Source organism: Oncorhynchus mykiss, chromosome 10, assembly GCF_057628025.1.
Source record: "Oncorhynchus mykiss isolate SJ-2025 chromosome 10, ASM5762802v1, whole genome shotgun sequence".
Lineage (NCBI taxonomy): Eukaryota > Metazoa > Chordata > Actinopteri > Salmoniformes > Salmonidae > Oncorhynchus > Oncorhynchus mykiss.
Window position 1 is genome coordinate 83,605,912 of NC_143031.1, and position 12,500 is coordinate 83,618,411.

At 43.2% G+C, this 12,500-nt stretch overlaps 1 protein-coding gene across 6 annotated transcripts in view; it reads left to right on the plus strand.

Annotated features, from left to right (window-relative positions):
• The window catches only part of LOC110516173 (regulator of G protein signaling 12), a 151,817-nt gene that overhangs the window by 134,986 nt on the left and 4,331 nt on the right, over positions 1-12,500 (plus strand). For 3 of the 6 annotated variants that reach the window (XR_016483977.1, XM_090188174.1, XM_090188176.1), the window contains 5 exons: positions 297-370; positions 1,761-1,887; positions 2,103-2,199; positions 2,305-2,372; positions 11,670-12,500. The exon at positions 11,670-12,500 is cut by the window's right edge. Coding sequence is in view for 4 of the 6 variants with exons in the window: in XM_090188174.1 (XP_090044300.1) it covers positions 297-370; positions 1,761-1,887; positions 2,103-2,199; positions 2,305-2,372; positions 11,670-11,732 (429 nt within the window). In the remaining 2 variants the exon portion in view is untranslated. Of the gene's footprint in view, positions 1-296; positions 371-1,760; positions 1,888-2,102; positions 2,200-2,304; positions 2,373-3,490; positions 3,669-11,669 lie in introns of all 6 variants that reach the window. The other 3 variants (XM_090188173.1, XM_090188177.1, XR_016483976.1) reach the window with 2 other exon arrangements.

Genomic DNA, 12,500 nt, shown 5'->3' on the forward strand with positions numbered 1-12,500 from the left:
GTTCTGTTCTGTTCTGTCAGTGTGACTGGTCTCTCTCTCTGGTTCTGTTCTGTTCTGTCAGTGTGACGGGTCTCTCTCCTCTGGTTCTGTTATGTTCTGTCAGTGTGACGGGTCTCTCTCCTCTGGTTCTGTTATGTTCTGTCAGTGTGACGGGTCTCTCTCCTCTGGTTCTGTTATGTTCTGTCAGTGTGACGGGTCTCTCTCCTCTGGTTCTGTTCTGTTCTGTCAGTGTGACCGGTCTCTCTCCTCTGGTTCTGTTCTGTTCTGTCAGTGTGACGGGTCTCTCTCTCTCCTAGCCTCTGGTTCTGGATCAGGACTGTATGACTCTGTGCTCTCGGGACCTCAGACTGGAGAAACGGACTCTGTTCAGGTAACATTTGACAAACGATTCCCAACGAGGTTCAGATGAACCTCAGTGTTGACATGATTAAATGATGAACCTGTTGTAACTACCCATCCTGTGTCCGGGATCGTTGTCATCATCTGACACTAATTAGCATAACGCAACGGACATAAATATTACTAGAAAATGTTCATATTCATGAATGTTATTTTTCCAAAAATGAAAATACTGCCCCCTAGTTACAAGAAGCCCCCTAGTTACAATAAGCCCCCTAGTTACAAGAAGCCCCCTAGTTACAATAAGCCCCCTAATTACAATAAGCCCCCTAATTACAAGAAGCTCCCTAGTTACAATAAGCCCCCTAGTTACAATAAGCCCCCTAGTTACAATAAGCCCCCTAGTTACAATAAGCCCCCTAGTTACAATAAGCCCCCTAGTTACAATAAGCCCCCTAGTTACAAGAAGTGAATTAACCACTGAGACCTTTTTCTTTCCTCACTCAATTATTATTTATTACCTCCCCCCTTCCCTCTCTACCTCCCTCCTTCCCTCTCTACCTCCCTCCTTCCCTCTCTACCTCCCTCCTTCCCTCTCTACCTCCCCCCTTCCCTCTCTACCTCCCTCCTTCCCTCTCTACCTCCCTCCTTCCCTCTCTACCTCCCTCCTTCCCTCTCTACCTCCCTCCTTCCCTCTCTACCTCCCTCCTTCCCTGTCTACCTCCCTCCTTCCCTCTCTACCTCCCCCCTTCCCTGTCTACCTCCCTCCTTCCCTCTCTACCTCCCTCCTTCCCTTGTCTACCTCCCTCCTTCCCTCTCTACCTCCCTCCTTCCCTCTCTACCTCCCTCCTTCCCCTCCTTCCCTCTCTACCTCCCTCCTTCCCTCTCTACCTCCCTCCTTCTCTCTCTACCTCCCTCTTCCCTCTCTACCTCCCTCTTCCCCTCTCTACCTCCCTCCTTCCCTCTCTACCTCCCTCCTTCCCCTGTCTACCTCCCTCCTTCCCTCTCTACCTCCCTCCTTCCCTCTCTACCTCCCTCCTTCCCTCTCTACCTCCCTCCTTCCCTCTCTACCTCCCTCTTCCCCTCTCTACCTCCCTCCTTCCCTCTCTACCTCCCTCCTTCCCTCTCTACCTCCCTCCTTCCCTCTCTACCTCCCTCCTTCCCTCTCTACCTCCCTCCTTCCCTCTCTACCCCCCTCCTTCCCTCTCTACCTCCCTCTTCCCCTCTCTACCTCCCTCCTTCCCTCTCTACCTCCCTCCTTCCCCTCTCTACCTCCCTGCCTCCCTCTCTCTCTCCCCCTCCCTCTCTCTCCCCTCTCTCTCCCCCTCTCTCTCTCCCCCTCCCTCCCTGCCTCCGCCTCTCCCCCTCCCTCCCTTCCTCCCTCTATATCTCTCCGTCCCTCCCTCCTTCCCTCCCTTCAGACTGGACTTGGTTCCTATAAACAGGTCAGTGGGTCTGAAGGCTAAGCCCACTAAGCCGGTGACGGAGGTTCTGAGACCTGTAGTGGCCAAGTACGGCCTCCAGCTCAACGACCTGGTGGCCCGCATCGTGAGTTACTCTGTGTGTGTTTCATTCATTCTGGTCCATGTTGGATTCAATTACTTTTAATGTGTCTTATCTGTGGCGTCTGTGTTTGTGTGTGTGTGTGTGTGTGTGTGTGTGTGTGTGTGTGTGTGTGTGTGTGTGTGTGTGTGTGTGTGTGTGTGTGTGTGTGTGTGTGTGTGTGTGTGTGTGTGTGTGTGTGTGTGTGTGTGTGTACACAGAGTGGGGAGAAGGAGCCTCTTGACCTGGGTCTCCCCATCTCTAACCTGGATGGACTGAGAGTGGTGCTGGATGTAGCTGACAACACACCTGGGAAGGGTAACACACACACACACACACACACACACACGCATACACACACACACACACATGCACACACACACGCACACACACATACACTTATCTCTCTCTCTCCTCCAACAGACAAACCGATCGGGGCTCCTTCTAAAACCCATGCCCCGCCCCCTACGACTAGGAACCAATCAGCTACGGTAAGAACATCTGCCTCTTCCTCCTTCTCTTCTTCTTCCTGGTTCCGGAATGTTCTATAACCCACGGAATGGACTGTCGGAATGTATCCACTTCCTGTCTGATAATGATGTCACGCTGCTACAGTGTGTGTTCTTCCTGTCTGTGGTCACGTAAATGTGTGTTGTTGTGTGTGTGTGCATGTGTGTGTGTGTAAGGGAGTGTGTTTGCGTCGGCCTGACGCTGTCCTTCACCATAACCCCCCCCCCTCCCCTCTCTGGTTCTCCCTCCCCCCCATCTCACGGGGGCCCAAGCCCCTCCTCTGGTTCTCTCTCTCACCGACCACCCCCTCTCTGTCTGGAAGTGGACTTGGGGGGGGGGGGACTTTTTGGGGGCGATCTCTTTGGGAGGTTCTTTCTAGAGTGTAGCTTGTTTGTTTGTGTTATCAAGGGTGTAGAGATGGTAGTATTAGTTTGGTGTTGTGGTGTGTTCTGATTTGGTGGTGTGGTGTGGTGTTGTGGTGTGGTGTGTTCTGGTGTGGTGGTGTGTTCTGGTGTTGTGTTGTGGTGTGTTCTGATTTGGTGGTGTGTTCTGGTGTTGTGGTGTGGTGTGTTCTGGTGTGGTGGTGTGTTCTGGTGTTGTGTTGTTGTGTGTTCTGGTGTTGTGGTGTGTTCTGGTGTGGTGGTGGTGTGTTCTGGTGTTGTGTTGTGGTGTGTTCTGGTGTGGTGGTGTGTTCTGGTGTGGTGGTGTGTTCTGGTGTTGTGTTGTGGTGTGTTCTGGTGTTGTGGTGTGTTCTGGTGTTGTGTTGTGGTGTGTTGTGGTGTTGTGTTGTGGTGTGTTCTGGTGTGGTGTGTGGGTTCGGAGCTCGTCGTGTGTAGATGTTTCGTTAGCTGATAGAAGTCCCTGTGTCCCGTGACACCTCCTCAACAGCCCTCTGACCAAACTGTGTCCCATAGGCCACCGATATGACCATGGTCCAACTGCCACCTTTAAGCTCTGAACGGAGAAATCAAAAGCTGTCCACACACACACACACACACTAGTTTCCCCCCTCCCTCCCTCATCATCATCATCATCATCACTGCCCCCACGCCCCCTAACTCGTTGACCCCTCCCCCTCGTTGTTCACTAAACCTGTCAGGGAGATGAGAGGGCGTCAGGGAAGCCCAGCGCGGTGCTCGGCAACGGAAACAAGCCCTCCTCCTCTGCCCGCGACGACCGCCTCTTACCCAGCAGCCACCGCAAGACGGCGGCGCCAAATAAAGCCCCGCCCACTGAAAAGAGAAAGCAGAAAAAGATTACTGTAGACGAAGCTGAAGGTAAAACAACGTCCTCCCTCCTCCTCCCTCCTCCTCCTCCTCTCCTTCAAACCCCTAGCTGTGCTGTCCACTAACTAACACTGTATTGCTGTAGCAGCATTGATGCTGTTGATGCTCGCTAGCTAGCTGTGTGTAGCTCGTCCATGTCTCCTCTCCTCTTCCTAACTCTAGCCTGTAGCTTTGAGATGTCTAACTGATTGATACACTGTCTCCTCTTGCATGCTGTTGAAATGATGAGCTGTGATATATTGTGATATGAGGTAGCGGTATGAGGTAACGATATGGGGTAACGATATGAGGTAACGATATGAGGTAGCGATATGAGGTAACGATATGGGGTAACGATATGGGGTAACGATATGAGGTAAAGATATGAGGTAGCGGTATGAGATAGCGATATGAGGTAGCGAGCGGTATGAGGTAGTGAGTGATATGAGGTAGCGATATGAGGTAGATATGAAGTAGATATGTCTAACTGATTGATACACTGTCTCCTCTTGCATTCAGTTTAAATTATGAGCTGTGATATATTGTAATATGAGGTAGCGATATGAGGTAGCGAGTAGCGATATGAGGTATCGGTATGAGGTAGCGATATGAATTAGCGGTATAAGGTAGCGAGTAGCGGTATGAGGTAGCAATATGAGGTAGCGAGTAGCGATATGCGGTAGCGAGTGGCAATATTAGGTAGCGAGTGGCAATATTAGGTAGCGAGTGGCAATATTAGGTAGCGATATGAGTTAGCGAGTAGCGGTATGAGGTAGCGATATGAGGTAGCTAGTGGCAATATGAGGTAGCGAGTGGCAATATTAGGTAGCGAGTGGCAATATGAGGTAGAGATATGAGGTAGCGAGTGGCAGTATTAAGTAACGATATGAGGTAGCGGTATGAGGTAGCGGTATGAGATAGCGATATGAGGTAGCGAGATGAGGTAGTGGTATGAGGTTGCAATATGAGGTAGCGGTATGAGGTAGCGGTATGAGATAGCGATATGAGGTAGCGAGATGAGGTAGTGGTATGAGGTTGCAATATGAGGTAGCGGTATGAGGTTGCAATATGAGGTAGCGAGTAGCGATATGAGGTAGCGGTATGAGGTAGAGGTATGAGGTAGAGGTATGGAGTAGCGATATGAATTAGCGGTATGAGGTAGCGAGTAGCGATATGAGGTAGCGAGTGGCAATATGAGGTAGCGATATGAGGTAGCGAGTTGCAGTATTAAGTAACGATATGAGGTAGTGGTATGAGGTAGCGGTATGAGATAGCGATATGAGGTAGCGAGATGAGGTTGCAATATGAGGTAGTGGTATGAAGTAGTGGTATGATGTTGCTATGTGTAGTGATATGAAGTAGCTAAATGTATTGATTTGAAGTAGCGAGTAGTGATATGAAGTAGCGATTTGAAGTAGCTATATGTAGTGATATGAAGTAGCAATATGAGGTAGCAAGTAGTGATATGAAGTATTGATATGAAGTAGTGATATGAAGTAGCGAGTAGTGATATGAAGTAGCGATATGTAGTGATATGAAGTAGCGAGTAGTGATATGAAGTAGTGATATGAGGGAGCGAGTAGTGATATGAAGTAGCGATATGTAGTGATATGAAGTATCTTTATGTAGTGATATGAAGTAGCGAGTAGCGATATGAAGTAGCTATATGTAGTGATATGAATTAGCTATATGTAGTGATATGAAGTAGCTATATGAAGTAGTGATATGAAGTAGCGAGTAGTGATATGAAGTAGCAATATGAGGGAGCGAGTAGTGATATGAAGTAGCGATATGTAGTGATATGAAGTATCTTTATGTAGTGATATGAAGTATCTTTATGTAGTGATATGAAGTAGCGAGTAGCGATATGAAGTAGCTATATGTAGTGATATGAATTAGCTATATGTAGTGATATGAAGTAGCGAGTAGTGATATGAAGTAGCAATATGAGGTAGCAAGTAGCAATATAAGGTAAAAAATGGCAATATGAGGGAGCGAGTGGCAATATGAGGTGGTAGCTAGTGGCAATATGAGGTAGCAATATGAAGTAGCAATATGATGTAGTGATATGTAGTGATATGAAGTAGCTATTCGTAGTGATATGAAGTAGCGAGTAGTGATATGAAGTATCGATATGAAGTAGCTATATGTAGTGATATGAAGTAGCAATATGAAGTAGTGATATGTAGTGATATGAAGTAGCTATTCGTAGTGATATGAAGTAGCGAGTAGTGATATGAAGTAGCGATATGAAGTAGTGATATGTAGTGATATGAAGTAGCGAGTGGCAATATGAGGTAGCGATATGAGGTAGCGAGTGGCAGTATTAAGTAACGATATGAGGTAGCGAGTGGCAATATGAGGTAGCGATATGAGGTAGCGAGTGGCAGTATTAAGTAACGATATGAGGTAGTGGTATGAGGTAGCGGTATGAGATAGCGGTATGAGGTTGCAATATGAGGTAGCGGTGTGAGGTAGTGGTATGAAGTAGTGGTATGATGTAGCTATGTGTAGTGATATGAAGTAGCTAAATGTATTGATTTGAAGTAGCGAGTAGTGATATGAAGTAGCGATTTGAAGTAGCTATATGTAGTGATATGAAGTAGCGAGTAGTGATATGAAGTATTGATATGAAGTAGTGATATGAAGTAGCTATATGTAGTGATATGAAGTAGCGATATGAAGTAGCTATATGTAGTGATATGAAGTAGCTATATGTAGTGATATGAAGTAGCTATATGTAGTGATATGAAGTAGCGAGTAGTGATATGAAGTAGCAATATGAGGGAGCGAGTAGTGATATGAAGTAGCGATATGTAGTGATATGAAGTATCTTTATGTAGTGATATGAAGTATCTTTATGTAGTGATATGAAGTAGCGAGTAGCGATATGAAGTAGCTATATGTAGTGATATGAATTAGCTATATGTAGTGATATGAAGTAGCGAGTAGTGATATGAAGTAGCGATATGAAGTAGCTGTATGTAGTGATATGAAGTAGTGATATGAAGTAGCAAGTAGCAATATAAGGTAAAAAATGGCAATATGAGGGAGCGAGTGGCAATATGAGGTAGCGATATGAGGTAGCTAGTGGCAATATGAGGTAGCAATATGAAGTAGCAATATGATGTAGTGATATGTAGTGATATGAAGTAGCTATTCGTAGTGATATGAAGTAGCGAGTAGTGATATGAAGTATCGATATGAAGTAGCTATATGTAGTGATATGAAGTAGCAATATGAAGTAGTGATATGTAGTGATATGAAGTAGCTATTCGTAGTGATATGAAGTAGCGAGTAGTGATATGAAGTAGCGATATGAAGTAGTGATATGTAGTGATATGAAGTAGCAATATGTAGTGATATGAAGTAGCTATATGTAGTGATATGAAGTATCTTTATGTAGTGATATGAAGTAGCGAGTAGTGATATGAAGTAGCGAGTAGTGATATGAAGTATCTTTATGTAGTGATATGAAGTAGCGAGTAGTGATATGAAGTAGCTATATGAAGTAGTGATATGAAGTAGCTGTATGTAGTGATATGAATTAGCGAGTAGTGATATGAAGTAGCGATATGAAGTAGTGATATGAAGTAGCTATTCGTAGTGATTTGAATTAACGATATGTAGGAATATGAAGTAGCGATATGTAGGGATATGAAGTAGCTATATGTAGTGGTATGAAGTAGCGAGTAGTGATATGAAGTAGCGATATGTAGTGATATGAAGTAGCGATATGAAGTAGCGATATGTAGGGATATGAATTAGCTATATGTAGTGATATGAATTAGCTATATGTAGTGGTATGAAGTAGCTATATGTAGTGATATGAAGTAGCTATATGTAGTAGCGATATGAATTAGCGATATGAAGTAGCGATATGAAGTGGTATGAAGTAGCTATATGTAGTGGTATGAAGTAGCTATATGAAGTAGCGATATGAATTAGCGATATGTAGGGATATGAATTAGCTATATGTAGTGATATGAATTAGCTATATGTAGTGGTATGAAGTAGCTATATGTAGTGATATGAAGTAGCTATATGTAGTAGCGATATGAATTAGCGATATGAAGTAGCGATATGAAGTGGTATGAAGTAGCTATATGTAGTGGTATGAAGTAGCGAGTAGTGATATGAAGTAGCGATATGAAGTAGCGATATGTAGTGATATGAAGTAGCGATATGAAGTAGCGATATGTAGGGATATGAATTAGCTATATGTAGTGATATGAATTAGCTATATGTAGTGGTATGAAGTAGCTATATGTAGTGATATGAAGTAGCTATATGTAGTAGCGATATGAATTAGCGATATGAAGTAGCGATATGAAGTGGTATGAAGTAGCTATATGTAGTGGTATGAAGTAGCTATATGAAGTAGCGATATGAATTAGCGATATGTAGGGATATGAATTAGCTATATGTAGTGATATGAATTAGCTATATGTAGTGGTATGAAGTAGCTATATGTAGTGATATGAAGTAGCTATATGAAGTAGCGATATGAATTAGCTGTATGTAGTGATATGAATTAGCGAGTAGTGATATGAAGTAGCGATATGAAGTAGTGATATGAAGTAGCAATATGAGGTAGCGATATGAGGGAGCGAGTAGTGATATGAAGTAGCGATATGTAGTGATATGAAGTATCTTTATGTAGTGATATGAAGTATCTTTATGTAGTGATATGAAGTAGCGAGTAGCGATATGAAGTAGCTATATGTAGTGATATGAATTAGCTATATGTAGTGATATGAAGTAGCGAGTAGTGATATGAAGTAGCGATATGAAGTAGCTGTATGTAGTGATATGAAGTAGTGATATGAAGTAGCAAGTAGCAATATAAGGTAAAAAATGGCAATATGAGGGAGCGAGTGGCAATATGAGGTAGCGATATGAGGTAGCTAGTGGCAATATGAGGTAGCAATATGAAGTAGCAATATGATGTAGTGATATGTAGTGATATGAAGTAGCTATTCGTAGTGATATGAAGTAGCGAGTAGTGATATGAAGTATCGATATGAAGTAGCTATATGTAGTGATATGAAGTAGCAATATGAAGTAGTGATATGTAGTGATATGAAGTAGCTATTCGTAGTGATATGAAGTAGCGAGTAGTGATATGAAGTAGCGATATGAAGTAGTGATATGTAGTGATATGAAGTAGCAATATGTAGTGATATGAAGTAGCTATATGTAGTGATATGAAGTATCTTTATGTAGTGATATGAAGTAGCGAGTAGTGATATGAAGTAGCGAGTAGTGATATGAAGTATCTTTATGTAGTGATATGAAGTAGCGAGTAGTGATATGAAGTAGCTATATGAAGTAGTGATATGAAGTAGCTGTATGTAGTGATATGAATTAGCGAGTAGTGATATGAAGTAGCGATATGAAGTAGTGATATGAAGTAGCTATTCGTAGTGATTTGAATTAACGATATGTAGGAATATGAAGTAGCGATATGTAGGGATATGAAGTAGCTATATGTAGTGGTATGAAGTAGCGAGTAGTGATATGAAGTAGCGATATGAAGTAGCGATATGTAGTGATATGAAGTAGCGATATGAAGTAGCGATATGTAGGGATATGAATTAGCTATATGTAGTGATATGAATTAGCTATATGTAGTGGTATGAAGTAGCTATATGTAGTGGTATGAAGTAGCTATATGAAGTAGCGATATGAATTAGCGATATGTAGGGATATGAATTAGCTATATGTAGTGATATGAATTAGCTATATGTAGTGGTATGAAGTAGCTATATGTAGTGATATGAAGTAGCTATATGTAGTAGCGATATGAATTAGCGATATGAAGTAGCGATATGAAGTGGTATGAAGTAGCTATATGTAGTGGTATGAAGTAGCTATATGAAGTAGCGATATGAATTAGCGATATGTAGGGATATGAATTAGCTATATGTAGTGATATGAATTAGCTATATGTAGTGGTATGAAGTAGCTATATGTAGTGATATGAAGTAGCTATATGAAGTAGCGATATGAATTAGCTGTATGTAGTGATATGAATTAGCGAGTAGTGATATGAAGTAGCGATATGAAGTAGTGATATGAAGTAGCTATTCGTAGTGATATGAGGGAGCGAGTAGTGATATGAAGTAGCTATATGTAGTGATATGAAGTATCTTTATGTAGTGATATGAAGTAGCGAGTAGTGATATGAAGTAGCGAGTAGTGATATGAAGTATCTTTATGTAGTGATATGAAGTAGCGAGTAGTGATATGAAGTAGCTATATGTAGTGATTTGAATTAACGATATGTAGGAATATGAAGTAGCGATATGTAGGGATATGAAGTAGCGATATGAAGTAGCGATATGTAGGGATATGAATTAGCTATATGTAGTGATATGAATTAGCTATATGTAGTGGTATGAAGTAGCGATATGAAGTAGCGATATGTAGTGATATGAAGTAGCGATATGAAGTAGCGATATGTAGGGATATGAATTAGCTATATGTAGTGGTATGAAGTAGCTATATGTAGTGGTATGAAGTAGCTATATGAAGTAGCGATATGAATTAGCGATATGAAGTAGCTATATGTAGTGATATGAATTAGCTATACGTAGTGGTATGAAGTAGCTATATGTAGTGATATGAAGTAGCTATATGAAGTAGCGATATGAATTAGCGATATGAAGTAGCGATATGAAGTGATATGAATTAGCTATATGTAGTGGTATGAAGTAGCGAGTAGTGATATGAAGTAGCGATATGAAGTAGTGATATGTATTGATATGAAGTAGCGATATGAAGTAGTGATATGTAGTTATATGAAGTAGTGATGTGAAGTAGTGATATGAAGAAGTGATATGAAGTAGTGATATGAAGAAGTGATATGTAGTGATATGAAGTAGTGATATGAAGAAGTGATATGTAGTGATATGAAGTAGTGATATGAAGAAGTGAGTAGTGATATGAAGTAGCGATATGAAGTAGTGATATGTAGTAGTGATATGAAGTAGTGATATGTAGTAGTGATATGAAGTAGTGATATGTAGTGATATGAAGTAGTGTTATGAAGAAGTGATATGTAGTGATATGAAGTAGTGATATGAAGAAGTGAGTAGTGATATGTAGTGATATGAAGAAGTGATATGAAGTAGTGATATGAAGTAGTGATATGTAGTAGTGATATGAAGAAGTGATATGAAGTAGCGAGTAGTGATATGAAGTAGCGATATGAAGTAGCGATATGAAGAAGTGATATGAAGAAGTGATATGAAGTAGTGATATAAAGAAGTGATATGAAGAAGTGATATGAAGTAGTGATATGTAGTGATATGAAGAAGTGATATGAAGTAGTGATATGAAGAAGTGATATGTAGTGATATGAAGTAGTGATATGAATCAGTGATATGTAGTGATATGAAGTAGTGATATGAAGTAGTGATATGTAGTGATATGAAGTAGTGATATGAAGTAGTGAGTAGTGATATGAAGTAGTGATATGAAGTAGCGATATGTAGTAGTGATATGAAGTAGTGATATGAAGTAGTGAGTAGTGATATGAAGTAGTGATATGAAGTAGTGATATGAAGTAGTGATATGTCATGTTATGTATCTGTATCTCTGTGTGTTTTGGATTGACCTCGTGTGTGTCTGTGTGTGTTTGTCTCTGCTTGTGTCTCTGTCTCTGTGTGTGTGTGTGTGTGTGTGTGTGTGTGTGTGTGTGTGTGTGTGTGTGTGTGTCTGTGCGTGTGTGTCTGTGCGTGTGTGTGTGTGCGCGTCTGTGTGTGTGTCTGTGCGTGTGTGTGTGTGCCCGTCTATGTGTGCGCGTCTGTGTGTGTGTGTGTGTGTGTGTGTGTGTGTGTGTGTGTGTGTGTGCGTGCGTGCGTGCGTGCGTGTGTGTGTGCATGTGTGTGTCTGTGCGTGTGTGTGTGTGTGTGCGCATCTGTGTGTGCGCGTCTGTGTGTGTGTGTGTGTGCGCGTCTGTGTGTGCGCGTCTGTGTGTGTGTGTGTGTGTGTGTATCTTCTCTCCAGAGCTCTTCCAGCTCATATCCAAAGCTCAGTGCAGCAGAGCAGACGACCAGCGAGGTCTGTTAGACAAGAGTGACCTGACGCTTCCTGACTTCCTCCGCCTCAGCCCTTCATCACCACCCCTTCCTCTTCCTCCCGCCTGCGTCACCCAGCATGGCCGCGGCGGTGGTAACCATGGCGATAGCGACAACTACGGCTGCGGGGAAAACAGACGTCACGGCAACAAGGAAGGTGGGAGCGGTGGCTCGTTCCCTTTGAACACCGGCAGCCAATCGCAGAGCTCGGAATCCTCGCTCGGAACGGAAGGAGGAGGAGGGGGAAGACGAGCGCTCCTCCCCCCCTCCCACCACAACAGACCCCCTCCCCCGTTCCCCGGCACCACAGTCCACCCCCCCTCCCAGGGGCAGCACCACCTACGGGGTCTCCCCAGCCCAGACTGCACGGGGTCAGTACAGATGTTACAAGAGGAACCCCTAGCGGACCTGACCCTGGTGGGAGAAGGGGACATCAACAGTCCTAACTCCACTCTCCTAACCCCACACCACTCCTCTTCCACTACCCATAACCCACCACGCTTCTCCCAACACGACCTCCACAGCTCGCCCTGCTCAGGTACCTCCACTGTGTGAACTCTGAACCGTGGCCTTTCACCTTCGAACTGCGTTTTGACCTCTATCCTGAACTATCCTCTCCTCTCTCTCCTGAAATGGAACCCTGTTCCCTATATAGTGCACTACCCCTATAGCTCTGGTGGAAAGTAGTGTGCTATATAGGGAATATGGTTATATTTGGGACTCAGCCCCCCCCAGTCTCTGGGAGGTGAAGTTAACCCCT